At 41.7% G+C, this 18603-nt stretch overlaps 1 protein-coding gene across 1 annotated transcript in view; it reads left to right on the top strand.

Moving 5' to 3' along the window:
• The window catches only part of adcy5 (adenylate cyclase 5), a 117821-nt gene that overhangs the window by 61529 nt on the left and 37689 nt on the right, over positions 1 to 18603 (top strand). The window contains 4 exon segments of the mRNA XM_028435489.1: positions 4794 to 4943; positions 7560 to 7681; positions 18083 to 18154; positions 18156 to 18192. Of these exon segments, the coding sequence (XP_028291290.1) occupies positions 4794 to 4943; positions 7560 to 7681; positions 18083 to 18154; positions 18156 to 18192 (381 nt within the window).

Below are 18603 nucleotides of genomic sequence, written 5' to 3'. Positions count from 1 at the left end.
TAATATTTACTGTAGTGGAGACTAACATCCACACAGAAAAACAGCTTCTGTCCATGAAAATGAACAGGACAATTGTCACATCCATCACATTGAAGAGCCATTCTGTAACATATAACAAAGTGTAAGACTTGGAATTGTGTGAGTGATTAAAAGTGTCTAGTAGTTTTATTTAAATTATTACGGTGCAATATGTTTTTAATTTTACAAAAATATGGCTTTAAAACAGTTGTTTTCACTGGAACAAACTGTAACCAGATGGGGAAAAAGTGTCACTGCCATGTTGTTATTACTATTATTATGTTTGATGCCACACTGTTATATAACTAAGTATAAAAACGTATTTTAAGGGGCATATGATGAATTTGTGTAAAATAAAAAATAACCACACCGTTTATTTGTTATTTTGATTTGGTTTTAAAATGGAATAACCAAATAACGAAGGGTACATGGATCATGATGCTACATATACATATGCTCCCCAAACGTGTGAACATTCAGCACACACCGAACACACTCACGTCAGTGCACATTGCCTCACACGCACTCAAACCTACACACTCTGTGAACACAAGCTGCAGCGAACCAAACACACTCAAACGAGCAAAACCTGTGCACAAACACTCACCGATGTCCCAAGGCAGTGGAACGTCACTCACGGAGGGAGGGAGGGAGGGAGGGGAGAGAGTGTTCAGGGTTGTTCCTCCATTTTGGAACGACTTTGTTTCTGATACAGATACTGATACTTCCGCATCTTTTTAGTTGGCGTTTTAGAAGGTTCGCTCTGCAGTCAGGAAGTGGCAGCGCGGCATTACCGGTCTGCGGACCGCTGATGTATAGTTCCGTGCCCGTGTGTACAAATTAGGGTGGCGAGGCTTTGTTTTGGGGTGGCATCTGCCACCCTATGCCACCCCAGTAGATCCGCCCCTGGTTATATCCATGAACAGGGCAGAGTAGTTTCTGCCCTTATCAGTGAAACTCTGTTGATGCACCCAATCGATGGCTTAAGCTACTAAACTTCAGGAATCTCAGCCTATCTACCTACCTGTCTCCAACATTTAGCAATAATGTAAACACATATCCAGAGCTTCTGACTTTGCACCTAATTGTTAATCACTAAAACTACTCGCTCTGGGGACAGTTTCAGGTGTCTAGTTTGACCAGTGAAATGGATGTCCTGAGAGGAGATCAGAGTGGACAGAAACCTCCCATGGAGCAAAAGGGTAAAGGCTCACTTCATCTTGACTCTCTATATGAAAACAGTCCAAGACTTTTTGGTTTTTAAACAACTGACCTAAATTAATATATAGGTAAACCTCTATTCAAAGATAGGATGCTTTTGGTTTTTTTTGGGGACTTAAAGTAAATTGAGGAAAAAGGAGCTGGTTTCTTAGGGAGTTTGACATCAGTACCAGAAGTATGAAAAGTATTGCTTAAAGGGTAGGAATGCAGTGTCTAGTGTAATGTAAGTATACGCTGGGCATTTACATTTATATAACGGCCTTCAGACAATCGCTTCTCCTTCTCTTGGTCCTGTATAAAAGGTTTAGAAATCCAGGAGCGTGACGCCGGATGTCAGCCAATCAGAGATCTTTCTACAAACACAGTGATCTGTGAGCTGTTCGTCAAGTCTACCCGCATTCATGATCTGAGAAGGGAAAGTGTAATGATACACAGCAAAGCAAGGAAGACCAATGTGGCGAAAACTTAAAGACACAAACGTGTTCGGGAGGAAAGGACCACCGTGACTGCGCAGGGTCTGCCCCACACACTGGTGTCAGAGTGAGAAAGAGTAAGAACAGACGGGATACTTCGTATGTAAACCTAAGAGAAGCTTATCCTTGGCAGAGAGACCAGATGCAATTCATTTTACAGTCAGGATGCTGTGTGGTGGTTGTCACTGGGCTCACAGCCGCTTATGTGAGCTGTGTGGGGGGACGACCTGATGCCAGCAGCTGCTGTTCAGGGCAGTAACTAGAAAGTGATACGTGTATTCATGTCAGAGTCTGTAAAATAAGGGAAGTTAAGTTTTGGATTCGAAACAGGGAGCAGAGAGAGGATTTTTCATACCGCAGCTTTAAGTAAGCGTTAATTCTGAACCTTATAGTTTAGTGTGGCATCTTTTGAAACTTTCAACTCTTCTTCTTCTTCTTGGTTATTAATGTTGCAACCAACTTTAATAGGTACATATCGCCAGCTACTGTACATGTTATTTATTTTAAAGCTCCAGCTCTACATTCAACTATCAGTGGATATCCATTAAATGATACACACTCAATGTGCTTATACAGTATATACTCAATCAACTGCTCATCTTTCAGTTCTTCTGGGCAGGCGTATTTAAGTCGGACAAGAAGTCTTCAGCTTAATTTACCCCAAAGGTGTCTTTGTACTCTGATGCACTTGTGGGATTGTTTTCATGTCAAGATGTCTGATCTGTGGCTATAAACCACCAGAGTTTTGTAAAAAAATACATCTATTTTTTTGAGGTCGGATGATATCTTTCGCGACAAGATCATAAGCTGGCCAAAGGAGGAGATTAAAGCCACAGATATCCAGAGAAGCACCAGCACCCTGTGATTATACACTAAAGCAGAAAGAGTGAGCATCAGATCCACTATCCGAAATGAAACATCCAAACTCCAGGAGGACATCATCAGTGAATGCCTCAGATTATCACCAGACGAGGGCAACATGGTAGAAGAGCAAGCAACATGGTTCAGCAAGCCCCTACATGGAGTACACCACTGTCAGATAGAGGAAGTGGTTGATATCAGGAAGACCTACCAGTGGCTTGAAAAGGCTGGACTAACAGACAGCATAGAAGTACTAAATATTGCAGCTCTAAAGCCGTAGAGGCCTGCCTTTATCACAGCAGATCAGGCTCAAGGTGCAGCATGTGTAAAGATGCCTCTGAGACGGTCCAGCACATAGTAACAGGGTGTATGATGAAGGCAGTATCAGATGGCATAGAGAAGCACAACCAAGTGTCTGGGATAGTGTACAGGAAAATCTGTACCCAGTATGTACTAGAGATTGAACAACTTCATAATTTAAAAGGTCGACTTCATGTGTATACTAGTCGAGTCGACGTCGACTAGTCAATGACGTCACCAAGAGCTGAAGCCGAGCCGTTGTGTCAAAATCTGTGACCCGAAAAAATCTGTGACCACAGGTGGCAACATTTCCAACCCCTGAGGCTTCTCGGTGGACATTTACTCCTCCTTAAACACGTTTGTAATTCTTCTCCATTCTGCATTTACTTCACCCACCGGAGCGTCATGTATAAGGAGGAGTAAATAGCTCCTTAATAGCTACGAAGATGTTTACGCAGTTGACATAGCACTCTTCTTCTCTACCGCCGAGAAGCCACAGCGGTCACAGATTTTTTCGGGTCACAGACATCGACAGGGACACCGGACATGCTATAGAAGCTAAGTAAACCCAGGAACACTGCTGCTTCGCCTACCATGAGTCTACAGTAACTGTTAATTCCTGAGGCTTCCACAGAGCCGGGTTTTAGACTTTGTTTGAACTGTTTTTACAGTACATTCGGCTTCCTTCACCGAAGCCGGTGTTGTGACCCGAAAAAATCTGTGACCGTTGCGGATTTTCAGCAGTAAAGAAGAAGAGTGCCATGTCAACGTGTCATAGCTATTGAGGAGCTATTTACTTCCCCTTATGACGCTCCGGTGGATTAGTACAAAACAATAAGTTGGTCAAATGCAGAAGCAATCAATCAGAGACACGTATATACAGAATATAGGGTTCATAAACCTGAAAAAGCACATTTTAGATTGAGGAATTAAGAAAACCTGCCCTCAGACCGATTAGGTTTTAGAAACAGCAAGGAATGGACTGGTTCCCAGTAGGGAATTCTTTGGTGTCCTCTCTGAGTCTTTTAAAAGCACCTACGTTGCCCACAGAGTTTCCATCCAATGCTGTTCAGATTCCACAAACTTGCTTTGACCTTTGTGTGACTCACATCAGCAGGTACATGCATTTACTTCTCCTGACCGATAGCAGAACCATCAGTCCTGAACTCGAATATTGACAGCATCACATCAACATCCTCTGACCTCACCTTCACCTGACTTTCACTGAAACGCCATCTCGTTACACAAGCATCAGCTGACGATCCTCCACCTATGGATCACAATGGGTTTTACTGCATGCATCTAAATTCTACTCAGTGATGTGTCATCAGGTAATGGACTGGGATTGGCACTCGGCTTACTGTGCAGATCTGAGTTCATGAGATCATGTGTTGAATAATGAATCTACACCTGTGAGAGTTGCTGTAATGAAAACGGAAAAAAGGTCCAAGGTTCTAAATTTGGAGAACACAGACTGTTACAGAACGCCACACACGTGAACTTCAACTGAACAGGAAAAATTAGGTGTCAGCGCAAAGGCAAAATATTGCTGAAAACACAAACATGAACATATAGCGTGTTTTTGATAAAGAATTAACATTGTAACAAGGTTAAAAGCTCACAAAAGTTGATTCGCATGATATAGGACCTTTAATGTTTTTAAGCCAATGTATGTGTAAAATAAATAAACAAAACTGCTTTCCTTTTTTATTTAATCTTTTTTGTTTTGTCGAATTGACGTTAATGCATTTTTTTAATGGAAACCTTTCAAAGGTAAAACTGTCATTTTCTTTTTGTTAGTAAAATGTACTCACCTTTCTGATAATTGCAGTAAACTCCAAAAATGACGAATTCAAGGATGAAACCCTTTCCATTCTTTTACTCACAATTTCCTTCTTTTTTTCATACCCTCTGCCACAGATAGTTTCCAATGTTTTGATCTTCTCCTGCACGAACATCGTGGGAGTTTGCACCCATTACCCCGCTGAAGGCTCCCAGAGGCAAGCCTTCCAGGAGACCAGGGAATGCATCCAGGCTCGCCTCCACTCACAGAGAGAAAACCAGCAGCAGGTGAGGCACAGCTGATGACTCCTCTGTGTAAAGACGGCTTCATTTAGATTTAAATACTGCATGGGTTTAGAAAATAGCTTTGATAGGCTACACCTAAAGTTAAACAGTCTGGGAGGAGTGGGTGTGTATGAATTCACAGACTTTGTCTGTCCCTGTCGTACACTGCACTGGCATTAAATTTTCCAACAAATCTTTATTTAGTCTTTGCTTATTTATTTTTTTTCCATAAATATTTTTATTATGGGCTTTTTCAAAGTGATAAGATTTTCAATTATACTCATACTTACAAAGCAATTCAGTATCACTTGTTTTTTTTTTTTACAAATATAGAAAAGAAATATAAAAAGTAAAAGCAATAACAAAATTTGAATAACCCAAAAATAACACATTAATAATAATAATTTAAAAAAAGACACACAGGGCCTTTTTAAAGAACATACCTTCTCTTATACATGTATATATTTATATATATATAAATATATAGGTATATATATATAGGTATACATATCTACATATTGTACATAACTGCAAGAAATTAAAAAAATAGTTAAGTCATCATAAACATCCAATTTCTTAATAAAGTCAATAAATGGCCCCCATATCTTTTTGAAAATACATTGCTTCGACGGATGTTATCTTCTCCAAATGTAAGCGAGGCAACGTTTGTTTTAACCTTTGGGAGGTGCTAGGTTTGTTCATATTTTTCCAATTTTAGCAATACATGCATTTCAATGAGCTGAAATCAATAAAATTACCTTCTGCTTTACTAAATTTATGTTTATTCGGATAAAGAGCCATTATGAATCATTGGGAATTCAACGTAATATGTTTTAGAAATATATTTTTTAAATTAAGTTTCTTTGAATGCATTCCCACATACAATGTATTCACGTACCTTTTAAACTTTTTCCTAATTTTTTAGTCATTTTACAGTAATGGTATAGTTTTAGTCTAGTTTGAGTTCATCAAAATTTGTGTACCCTTCGTTTATTTACTTTTAAAACCGAATCAAAATGATGAATGAACGGTGTGGTTATTTTGTTTTCCTGAATTAAAATCAAAACAGAAAAACTAAAAATCAGATAAGCAGCGTTTTTCCGTTTTAAAATTAAATCTTGTTCTGTTTGTGAGATGTTTGGATATTTACGGGAAACTTTGATGAGTGCTTCATGTTTAAATCTCACCACACAGAGGGGACCCACAGATGGACTTTTACTCCTGGAAAATCCATTACTGATAAACTGGTGAATTGATACATTATTAATACATTAATAAATCAAACAAAAAATGGATGTTATGTAAAACATGTACGTGATATGTGATTAAAGGAACCAGTGGTGGTGTAATGAATCTACTGGTGCTACTCGTTTCTTGTGATCAACTTCCGTGTGTGTTGACGGCTGCCCGTTAGTGGCTAGCGGCATTATAACGTGTAAAAAAAAAAACAGTTTTACTGCCCTCAAAAAAGCTGTGTAATTGTTTTTGCAAAAGTGTCAAAATGTATAAGTTGTAACATTTATTGTTCTTCACACCAGCCTCACAGGCGATAATATTTGGATCGTAACACTATAAAACAAAACTACAGCATGATTAGCTTTTTAAAACATTCACAGACTGCATGAAAAGAGGAGCTGAAATGAATCCTAAACAGTCCTATTGTTTGAGGAGAAATGAGGTGCAGCGGACTTCAGCTCTTTCTCTAATTTTCCGAACAAGTTTTAAAAAATTAAATAAATAAAAACAAAAAACAAATAGAAAAAACACTGCTTATCTGGTTTTTGATGTTTCTATATTTCTGATTTGGTTTTAAATCAGTAAAACGAAATAACCACACCATTTATTTGTCATTTTGATTTGGTTTTAAAATGGATTAACCAAAGAACGAAGGGTACACGGATTCATCAACATCAGTGATTTTAGTCCTCTAAAGTGTTTGTCAGAATCCTCCAATGTTGACCTAGTCGCATTGTAAAGGGTAAAAACTCATCTTTATGAGACGGTGGTGACAGCTTTTCATTCATTTACTCTCATTTTACTTCAGCATTAGCAATTTCACTGATCATTTCCTGTACAAAACAAATACAACAAAATATACTAGAAAAATTATTTTGGCCCAACTTAAGTACATTTTGTCCCAAAAGAGCTTTCACATCATCAGTGATTCATACTAATTTCTAAACAGCTGTGAGATAGAAATCACTTTAAAATTCTAGCTGCAGGTGTCGGCACTTAATGGGGGGTCATCAAAGCAGGCATGTTTCACTCCTACACTCATCTCTTAACATGTTACAAGAGATTGAGTTGTCTCACAAAGAGCCAGGTATTTATAATTCGCACAGTGACACCAGTATTACAAACTGGATTCATTGAGTCATGTCTGAGTCACCCTCTTAGTTTTTCTTATTGTATTAAAACCTGTGGATTACTTTTCAATGGCTTCAGTCGTTTTAACTGTGCAAATTTAAGGCATGCTAATGTAATGGTATAGAAATGTATGTCTTTAGTCACTGCCATTACTCACATGTGTTAGTCACGCTGACCATGATGGTCTGCAGCTCTTAACTCACTTACGTTTCCATTAAACATACTTTTCCCCCCGCTTGCTCTCTCCTGCAGGAACGTCTCCTGCTCTCTGTGCTTCCTCGTCATGTTGCCATGGAGATGAAGGCTGACATAAACGCAAAGCAGGAAGACATGATGTTTCACAAGATCTACATCCAGAAGCACGACAATGTCAGGTAATAACCGAGGGCTTCCTGCTGCTATTGCTAACAAGGTGTACAGAAGAGTGATGAAGAATCCGTCAAACAATTCATCTCACCAAACTGCCAGCTTCCTCTCATGCTTTAAACACAGGTTTAACTAAATAAAATTAAATTATCCATTATGTTTTCACAGTATCCTGCTGAGTGATTGTAAGGTTTTCCAAGTTTTTGGGAGAAATGTACGGTATGTGTGAGTCAGTAACGGGTGTCACCAAGCATTGAGCAAAGTTTTAGGTGCTTTAAATTCCACTGCTTGTTTGACAAATGGCAAAGGCTTGTTTTGGCACTTGCAGATGAAGATGTTTTGTCTGATAAACTGATGCTTGCATTTTGTAGTTTGAACATCTCAAACCACATGATCTAAGGCAGTTGGGGGCAAACTCACTAAAGGTTTAGTGGTATTAAAACGTGTGCAAATGTCACTCCATGCATTAATAAGGTTTACAAACCCCAGGGAATCAGGACTGCGCATCTTCTGCACACAATGCGCCTACAATCCATTTAGCGTTTCACTCTGATGAATATATAAAGTAGGCAGATCTCATCAGGGAAGCAAAAAAATGGGCAGAGGAAATGCAAATAAATGAATGCAATGGGCGCAATGTACAGTATCTCAACAAACCTTGAACTGTTTGCGGTGATTGTTTTAGCACCGGAAAATAGTACGACTGACAAGCAGATGCAGACACACACGCAGAGATCAGCTGCAGTAAATGTTTACACAAAATACAGCGAAGATGGAAAAAAAAAACTAGGATAAGAAAATTATTTAAATAAAACAATAGTTAATATTAACAGCCACTGAATAAGAAAATGCAGAGTGTGTGTGAGGGAGAGAAAAAGCTGGACACTCGATGTGGAGTCTGGTGTGGCTGCGGTGTAGATGATGCTGTGCATGGAGCTCCATGGATGTCGCTCCGTATGCACCGCTCCAATGAACTCCTGTGTCTTTCTCTCCATGTTTTGATCGTAAAACTCTTGTGTTGCGTTGATGTCAGGAGCGTCAGTCCAGAATCAGCTGAGTGCTGCTCAGGGCCTCAGACCTGCTGGATGATGCTCAGTAGATCATCTTCAAATGGTGCTGATCAACTGATTGACAAACTTCTGTCCAAATCTGCCTGTTTTTCATGGACTGAACAGAGCAAAGTTACAGGAACTGACGAACAGCCACATTAAATTAGGGGGGAAAAATATCATTATTTGTTTTCTACATTATTAAATGTTTGCACAGAAAGACAGAGAAATCCACCAGCCTCCAATTGAACTTCTTCAAATGTAATTTTGTGCTTTTGTGCACTCACCTCTCTATGTTGAACGAGACGTCTATACATGCAGCTATTAGTGCTGCAATGTCAGTTCATTCCTCACAGCAGGTGAGGAAACAGCACCACCAAAGGATTTAGAAACACACCTGTTTTACGACCCTTTATTTCAGGTCTTTGTGAATCCGCCCTTTGATGTATAGATATATTATTTGTATACGTTGCACAGTGATGCACGTATTAAACTATTATGGTCTAGATCACACAGTGAGCAGCACTCAATGTGCCTTACATGATTAAAAATCTATAGTACTAGATATTACAAGGGGTCGGATCATATACGTTTATACTTTCTCCTACTCCTTTGCAGGTTTCACGAGCAGGATTTTGCACCATTTGTTCTCTCCTTGCTTTGCTTGATTTATTTTCATTTTTTTAAAAATTATTATTATTTTTTTTCTTCATTGTGGTAGATACACTGCTGTTGTGTTCATGTTCGAAATGAAATTATATCAAATCAAATCAAAAATTGCATCAGAAAACATTCAACAGTTTTAAAATAAATGAGAATATTAAATCAACAGTAAAAACATTAAAAATCTCCCTCTCAATCATACGCAGTAGAGAAATAAAAGAGTCTTTAACTTGGATTTTAATATGATTTAAAGAGCTGACTTGAGCTCTGCTGCAGTTTGTTCCACTTCTTTGTATTAAAATACAAAAATAATATGGAAACGGTAACACTTAAAAAATGAGTTTGATTAAAATATATTCCAAAAAAATACAATGAAGAAAAATATTTTGAAAATGCAAAGCACCAAACACAGCTGCTCACTTCGTCAAAGAAAGACTCACAATAAAAAGCACATTTAGTGGTGCCAGTCAGTAGCACACAGAGCGTTTCAGTATTTGTAGCTCATTGTGTTCTTTGACACAAAATGCCTCTGTGATCGACTGGTAGATTGTGATTGACGTATTGTGCACCTCTGATATATACATAAGTGCAAAACAGATGTGCTTTCACTTAGGGGTGTCCTGATCCGATATCAATATTGGATATCGGTCCAATATGAGCCTGAAACAAATATCGGATATCGGATTCAAATTTTCTGATTTTTTTTCTTTTATTAGTTCTTTTTATTGATTTTATTCCATTTTTAATTAAAAAAAAAAAAGAGAGAGAGAGAGAGAGAAAAAAAAATGTATATATATATATATATATATATATATATATATGTATGTATGATTCATGCTGATATCGGATCAATATCGGTATCGGCCGATACTCAAGGCTGCGATATCGATATATCGGAAAATTAAAAAGCTGTATCGGGACATCCCTACTTTCACTGCCCCTGAGCACCACTCAAGACCCTATGGTTAAGAAAACCTGCTTTAAACAAAACTGTATAGAATGTTAAACCCTTTGGTTTGTGGCATCAGGTCACATTGTTTCAGAAACTTTAGCTTTTAATGGAAAAGTCTATATATTTTGTAGAAGTTTCACTGGGTCACACATCTCTGCCTACGAGAATAAGCATTGCATTCATGGTTATCAAAGCACGGCCGTATCAACTGCTGAAGTCACAGGGTCTTTACAAAGGATGTGATCAGCCTTTAAATCATGTGACCTGTATCTGGCAATTAGGAGGTTGTTATTTCAATTAATAAAATATGTTTTTAACTTCCAAAGAAGAGAAACACAAACCAAATCTTCACCCTCCTTTCACCTGACCTTCTCTTTGTGTCTGTCTGTAGCAACTGCTGAACTGGAACAAGCCCTGTCTGTGGTTATAATTATGTGCCAATGGTAAGCTAAGCAGGTGTGACCACACTGGTTTGTCTCTGGGTAATTGGGGCTCTACTGAGAGCCAGAGTAACATCGGGAGGAGGAGTGACGGTTCCTACAGCTTCAGCAAAAGTATGGGAGGAAAACAGAGGAAAGAGGAGGTCCCTCAGATGGTTTTTATCAACTAGCCTGGGCTCAGTCTTTAATTTTAAAGTCTATTATGTGCAAACATGAATAAAACCAGCAACATGCACCAGCCTCGTAGTTTAACCACTCTGCATATAGAAAGAAGATGGAAGAAAAGGGATATTTATAAATGAGGCATGGATGGATGAATGGATAGGTTCTGTTATACTGTAGTTCAATGGTTTTGAAATTGCAGCTCATGATCCACATCTAGCATGCACTGTGTGTGTGTGTTCAGCTTGTGCTTATCAGCTTTCATTTCCATCCCAACAACTCATTGGTCGTTTTTCCTTTATATTGTCTTTTTTTTAAGTCTGAATAGATAAATATTCTTTAAGAAAAATCTTTGGTCTGATATGTGGAGTACACAGCTGTATTAGTGTACCAGCTCAGCTTTTTTTTTTCCGCTATCCACGCCCACTCTCAGCTGTTAGCATGGGGGTTAGCCGCTGCTTAGTAACATGGTGCTGCTCTGAACTGCAAGTCGGATGGTGTGTGAGGCTGGGGAGATGTTTCATGTTGATGTATTTGTGTTCAACAGCCATTATAAAGAGACGATACGTTAACGTAAACATTGATTTAAAACTGTAACTAATTACCAACCACAGGCACATGGATTTATTTATGAATCAATCTGTAGATTAATGAGTGACACCTCATTGTAAACAGTGTCGTAGCCTGTATTTATACTTGTGTGAACAATGTTTTTCTATAATATTCACTCTTCATGACAATTACAAAGGTCATTCTATATCAAATGTACTGCAGTAATCCTCCAAATCATTAGAAAATGTGGTTAACAATAGGAGTGTGACGATATCTCCATACGGCGATATATTGCAATATTTATTTTTTTCGCAAAATCGATTGATATGCTCGCGCCAAGTATCGATTTTATTTTATTTTTAAATTTGTTTTAATTTTTCAAAACCTTTTCTGCTTTTCCACTAAAATGTGCAGGTAAGTCTTCACAGAAATCGTTATCGTGAGCTTTGTATTGCGTATCATATCGTGAGGTACCCAGAGGTTCCCACCCCTAGTTAACAACCAGTTGTGCAGGGGGTGGGGGGGCGGGGGTCATACATACATATACTGTAAAACCTTACTATAAATACTATGAAATTGTGATCTTACAGCCCAGCATGTAGTCCCACATCCACTCACAGACTGACTCATGCTCACACAGGGGGTTCAAGGCCTGGTCTAGGGGCTTTGGAGTTAGGAATAGAGCTGTTGACCTTGACATTAAAGGACTGTCCAGTCCGTTCTCTCATCTAAAGCCAACCAAGCATATAAACAGGAAGAAAGCACAGTCTGCTGTCAATAAATGAAAGAGGGAATTTAGACCGGCTGGCATCTTGTGATGGGCCCCAAAAATAACTAAATAAGACAGGAAAGGAAAAGTGGATGATGAATTAATTAAATACCTTTTTAGTATACAGTAGCTAGGATACTTCTGAAATATCAACTATGTATATGCAAAGTTAAAAACAATGTGTACACGTATGTGTTGAATTGAAATTTTAATAAATCAATGGTCTCTTTCTTTAGTCTCTGAAGGATCTGTTCTCTCCTCAACCATCACAGCTTCTTCAAATCAGCTCCAGCTCATCGTTCAAGTGTCTCGTTTGGCTTGGCCTCCTGTGCAACAGCTCGCAGAAGGCAATCAATGCTTCTGAGAAACTCGCACCCTGTAGTGGGGACTCTTAATCCTCTCCAGCCTGAGACTCAAATTGAGTAAATTTTGGCCTTTCAAAACCCGGCCTCATTAGAGCGTGTTAGTGCTCTTGACATGTGAGCAGAAATGGGAGGGGGGAAAAAGCAGCACCATTCACAGACTTGTGTGAATGTCACAAAGTCAGAGGACAGAGTGGCTCCTCTGTGCAGCGTGACCACCCGCCTGCAGTCGTCTCATGTCCTTTTAGCTCTGGACCAGGCGCACACCCTGTGAGATTCATGTGAGTGTGTTTGCTCCAAAACATCAATTTATCTATTGGTTTCTCTTCAGATCAGAAAAATGTTGCAGGTTGGGCTACGTGTTACGAGTTAAGAGTAAAAATGACTGACTTGAACAAGAGACTGAAGAGAGAGGGAAAAATATTATATTGCAATTTGCAACGTTTCCTTTAGTCCCAATCTGTTCTACTCTCACACTGTTTGTATTGAATGATTGAACAGATAATAGACTAACAAAGTCCATACATAAACAAATGCATAGATGAACAAATATGTACAGCTGGAATAGATTCTAGATCTACGTTTATTCTCTCACTAAAACATCAGATTGTTACTAACCAATCAGCTAACTAACTGATTGCAGGATTATGACAGAACGTTGCATCATGGGCAAAATTTTAAAAATTATCTCAGTTGGTAATTGACCGATCTTTAAGAAATTTTATTCAGAAAGTCTGTCATGCTCTGGCATCTCCTGAATTGGTCCATTGGCACCATCTGGTGGTCTTCATGCCTCACTGTCCGGACTACTCACCTCTAATCTTCAGGATGGCCTCCAGCTGCGGCGGGGAGTGGTCTCCCCACCTGCAAGTATTCACACCACTACATAAGACACCGGCAGACCACAAACCGACGCCAAACCGTAAACACTGCTTACTCTGACCCTCTCCGCCGCTGTGATCCTTCCTGCCTCCTTCCCACCTGGAACCACCATCACCTCTGGAATCCCTCAGCTCACTCCACCCTTCAGCCGGTTCTTCCCCACTCCTGTGCCAGGCTCCTTCGTTCGTCCGCGTTGGCTGCAGTAATGCCCTTTGGGCTCACGAATGCCCCCGCCGTCTTCCAGAACTTAGTTAACGATGTGCTCCGGGATATGATCAACCGCTTTGTGTTTGTCTACCTAGACGATATCCTGATTTATTCCAGAGACCAGGAGGAACACGTAAGCCATGTCCGCTTGGTTTTGGAGCGCCTGTGGAAGAACCGCCTTTTTGCTAAAGCGGAGAAGTGTGAGTTTCACAATACTACTGTATCATTCTTAGGTTTTGTCATCTCCCCAGGACGTGTTATGATGGATCCGGCCAAGCTATCGCCTGTCTCCGAGTGGCCCCAGCCAGAGACCCGGAAACAGTTACAGCGTTTTTTGGGCTTCGCTAACTTTTACCGCCGCTTCATCCGTGATTATAGTAGGGTGGCAGCCCCTCTCACAGCCCTGACCTCCACCTCAATTCCCTTCCAGTGGACCCCCAAGGCCGAGCAAGCATTCCAGTCCCTCAAGGTACGCTTTACCTCTGCTCCTATCCTTGTTCAGCCAGATCCCCACCTTCAGTTTGTGGTCGAGGTGGATGCCTCTGACTCCGGGGTTGGGGCCGTACTCTCCCAGAGGACCCCATCTGACCAAAAACTGCATCCCTGTGCCTTCTTCTCTCGCCGTCTGACCCCAGCAGAACGGAACTACGATGTGGGGAACCGGGAACTGCTGGCGGTCAAGCTCGCTCTAGAGGAGTGGCGTCACTGGCTGGAGGGGGCAGAGCACCCATTCATTGTCTGGACCGACCATAAGAACTTGGAGTACATTCGTTCAGCCAGGAGATTGAACTCTCGGCAGGCCCGCTGGGCGCTGTTTTTTGGTCGCTTCCAGTTTTCCCTCACGTATCGCCCGGGGTCTCGTAACATCAAGCCGGATGCCCTGTCTCGTCAGTTCTCCTGCGACGAACCCTCTGGTGACCCTGAATCTATCCTTCCCCCTGTTCGTCTTGTCGCCTCTCTAACCTGGCAAGTGGAGGATCAAGTCCGTCAAGCGCAGTCCCAACAGCCAATCCCAGGTAACTGCCCGCCTAATGTTCTCTATGTTCCTGAGTCTGTGCGTACCCAGGTGCTCCAGTGGGCTCATACCTCTCGCTTCGCCTGCCACCCTGGGGGCTTCCGGACCACAGCCATCCTTCGGCAGAGGTTTTGGTGGCCCTCTCTCGAGAGGGACACTCGGGACTTTGTCGCCGCTTGCCCCACCTGCTCCCGAGGCAAGACCCCTTACAGACCCAGCTCGGGTCTCCTTCAACCACTCCCGGTGCCCACTCGGCCTTGGTCACACATCGCAGTGGATTTCGTCACGGGGCTACCCCCCTCTGGAGGTAACACGGCCATCCTCACCATTGTTGATCGTTTGTCCAAAGCAGCACACTTCGTCGCCCTTCCCAAACTCCCCTCAGCCAGGGAGACGGCATCCCTCCTAGTTGACCACGTCTTCCGGTTGCACGGGATACCAGCAGACATTGTCTCGGACCGGGGTCCACAGTTCATCTCCGGAGTCTGGAAGGCCTTCTGCACTGCCCTATTCACTCTCAGTCTCACCTCTGGCTTTCACCCTCAGTCTAATGGCCAAGCGGAGCGGGCCAATCAGTCCCTGGAGACGTACCTCCGGTGTCTGGTCTCCTCTTACCCCACTGCCTGGGGTGAGCATCTGGCCTGGGTGGAGTATGCACACAATTCACAGATAAACTCTTCTCTGGGGATGTCTCCTTTTCAGTGCTCCCTCGGCTATCAACCTCCGCTGTTCCCCTCCCAGGAACAAGAACTCTCCGTTCCCTCTGTACAAACCTTCGTCAGCCAGATCAAAAGGGTCTGGGACAGGGCCAGGGCCAGATTGATACAATCAACTGAGAGGATGGAGCGGCAGGCCAACCGCCGTCGCTGCCCGGCACCAACCTACTCTGTGGGCCAACGAGTCTGGCTGAGGGCCAAGGACCTCCCTCTGAAGGTTGAATCCAGAAAGCTAGCACCCCGGTTCATCGGTCCCTTCCCCGTGCAGAGGATCATCAGTCCGACAGCGGTACGTCTCACCCTTCCCCGAACTTTGAAGATCCACCCCACGTTCCATGTCTCGCAGGTCAGGCCCGCCAGGGACTCCCCCCTGGCTCCTCCTGTTTCCCCCCCCCCCCCCCCCCCCCCTCCTCCCAGGATGGTGGATGACTCGCCCGCCTACTCGGTTCGGCGCTTACTGAATGTCCGCCGCAGGGGTCGCGGCCTCCAGTTTCTCGTGGACTGGGAGGGTTACGGGCCTGAGGAGAGGAGCTGGGTCCCCTCCAGTCGAATCCTTTGCCCTGACCTGATCAGGGACCTCAAGCGGCGGCGTCCTGAACGTTTTGGTCATGTGCCTGGAGGCGCACGCAGGAGGGGGGGTACTGTCATGCCCTCTACCTCTGGCATCTCCTGAATTGGTCCATTGGCACCATCTGGTGGTCTCCATGCCTCACTGTCCGGACTACTCACCTCTAATCTTCAGGATGGCCTCCAGCTGCGGCGGGGAGTGGTCTCCCCACCTGCAAGTATTCACACCACTACATAAGACACCGGCAGGCCACAAACCGACGCCAAACCGTAAACACTGCTTACTCTGACCCTCTCCGCCGCTGTGATCCTTCCTGCCTCCTTCCCACCTGGAACCACCATCACCTCTGGAATCCCTCAGCTCACTCCACCCTTCAGCCGGTTCTTCCCCACTCCTGTGCCAGGCTCCTTCGTTCGTCCGCGTTGGCTGCAGCTCGAGCGTCTCTGGGTTCCTGCCCATTTGGGGTTTTGAGGTTTTCCTCTGTTAGTTAGCCCATTCTTATTTTATGCCTTTAGGACGAGGGTTTTTTCGTCAGTAGTTTCCTGATCGTTTTTTTATTTAATCTTAGTATTAGGTCTCCCTCAGTTTGCTCAGCACTTCCTTAGTTTCTCCACCACCCCACTTAGGGCGCTGGTAGGTTTTCTGTTGAATTCTGTTTTGTGGAATAAATCAGTTAATTGTATCTGTGCCTCCTGTTGTGCTGTCTGCGCTTGAGCCTCAGTTCCGTCTTGTGACAAAGTCAGGTTCGTTCCTCCATTACCCTACAGTTTCATTAAGATTGAATGCAGATTGTGCATTTAATCATAATTTCTATGTAAAAATTGGGAGTTTCCATACATTTGGACCTACTGTATTGTTATTAATGGAGATGTAAATTTCCTATAATTCTTTAAAGTGTGAATGATTATGTTACCATAACCAAGATCACTGATCCAGATAACTGCCATTATCTGCCAAAGAGCATATTTGGCGCTTGGCGGAGGTTTGCGCTCTCTGAGTGCTCGTTATTACTGTTTTGTAGGTAAATTGGAAACTAACACCATTTAAACTCCCAACAGTGTCTTTGTCAGCTGGTTCATAGCAGTCACATTATTGAAGACAAATATGAGAACCGGAGGGTCAACGGTTCAAGAAGTTCTGGTAGCTGGAGAGGTGCTCTTGAGCAAGACACCGATCCCCAACACTGCTCCATTCATTGTAAAGCAACTTTGAAGACCCAGAAAAGTGCCATTTGTCAACCTCTCCCTAGTAGTTGTAATTTGCCAGTGTGTTGTGTTGGTTTTTCATGCTCTCCTGCTTAACACTATTAATTCTAGTGTTATATAGGATTTTCCAATTTGTTTTCTGGTAACATTAAATTCTTTTCTTCAGGTCCTTTTTACATTGCTATCAATGGTACATTTATGCATTTTTTTTCAAAGATCCCTAACATATCTATAAATATAATCATATATTAGCTGCTATATTCATCTATTATATAATATCTATCAATTATTTGTTATTTAATTCATCTTTTTGTAATAATATTTCTAGTTGAGAGATCATTTCTGAAATAGTTTTTCATTTAAATCTTTTGTAATGCAATTATACTTAATAATCAGCATTTATAAAGGCGTTTGAAGAAGCTGCGTCCCAGCCAAAGGTAAATCCTACTCCTCTCTCACACGTATGCTGGATGTGTCTGTTATATACAGTATAGCAGCACAGTCAGGAGCCTCAAAAATAAAAGGTTTTTTATTATATAATAATAGTAATGAAATGGTAATTGAATGTAGGTTCATGAGCACAGGCCATCCATCCAACCATCCATCCATCCATCCATCCATCCGTCTAATTGCAGCTCAGATAAATCTAGCAGTAACAGCAGCAAAGAAAGGCTTTAAATTTTTCTGTACATTTTGTTACACTTTCCACTTTTTGCTAACTTATTTAATTTTCCGTGAACCTTTTTTTTTGCCATTAAATATTTAGTTTTCGAGTGTAGTTTTTTTTCTTTTTAAACCAAATTTCTGAGGTTAGGTATTGGAATTAGGAGGTTGATCTTAGTGTTTCGTGTCTTTGTGTTTCTGCAGTATCCTATTCGCTGACATCGAGGGTTTCACCAGTCTGGCATCTCAGTGCACGGCGCAGGAGTTGGTGATGACTCAACGAATTGTTTGCTCGCTTTGACAAGCTAGCGGCGGTAAGGCTGCAGACACATCCTGTTACATTGCACTGTTTGAACATATTTAAGGTATATGTATATATGCTGTGTGATTAAACTGAACATTTTTAGAGTGGCCTTTTATTGTGGCCAGCCTAAGGCACACCTGTGTAATAATCATGCTGTCTAGTCCGCATCTTGATATGCCACACCTGTGAGGTGGGATGGATTGTCTTTGCAAGAGAAGTGCTCACTAACACAGATTTAGACAGATTGTGAACAATATTTGAGAGAAATAGATCTTTTGTGTATAGAGAAAATGTTTTAGATCTTTGAGTTCAGCTCAGTGTTGCGTTTATATTTTTGTTCATATATCCATATAAATATATATTCATCCTTATTCTACGCAAGTAAATAGTGTTCACTTTTCTCCAGCTAACATTTAGCACA

Source organism: Gouania willdenowi, chromosome 21, assembly GCF_900634775.1.
Source record: "Gouania willdenowi chromosome 21, fGouWil2.1, whole genome shotgun sequence".
Classification (NCBI taxonomy): Eukaryota; Metazoa; Chordata; class Actinopteri; order Blenniiformes; family Gobiesocidae; genus Gouania; species Gouania willdenowi.
This window is presented reverse-complemented; position numbering and strand designations above follow the sequence as displayed.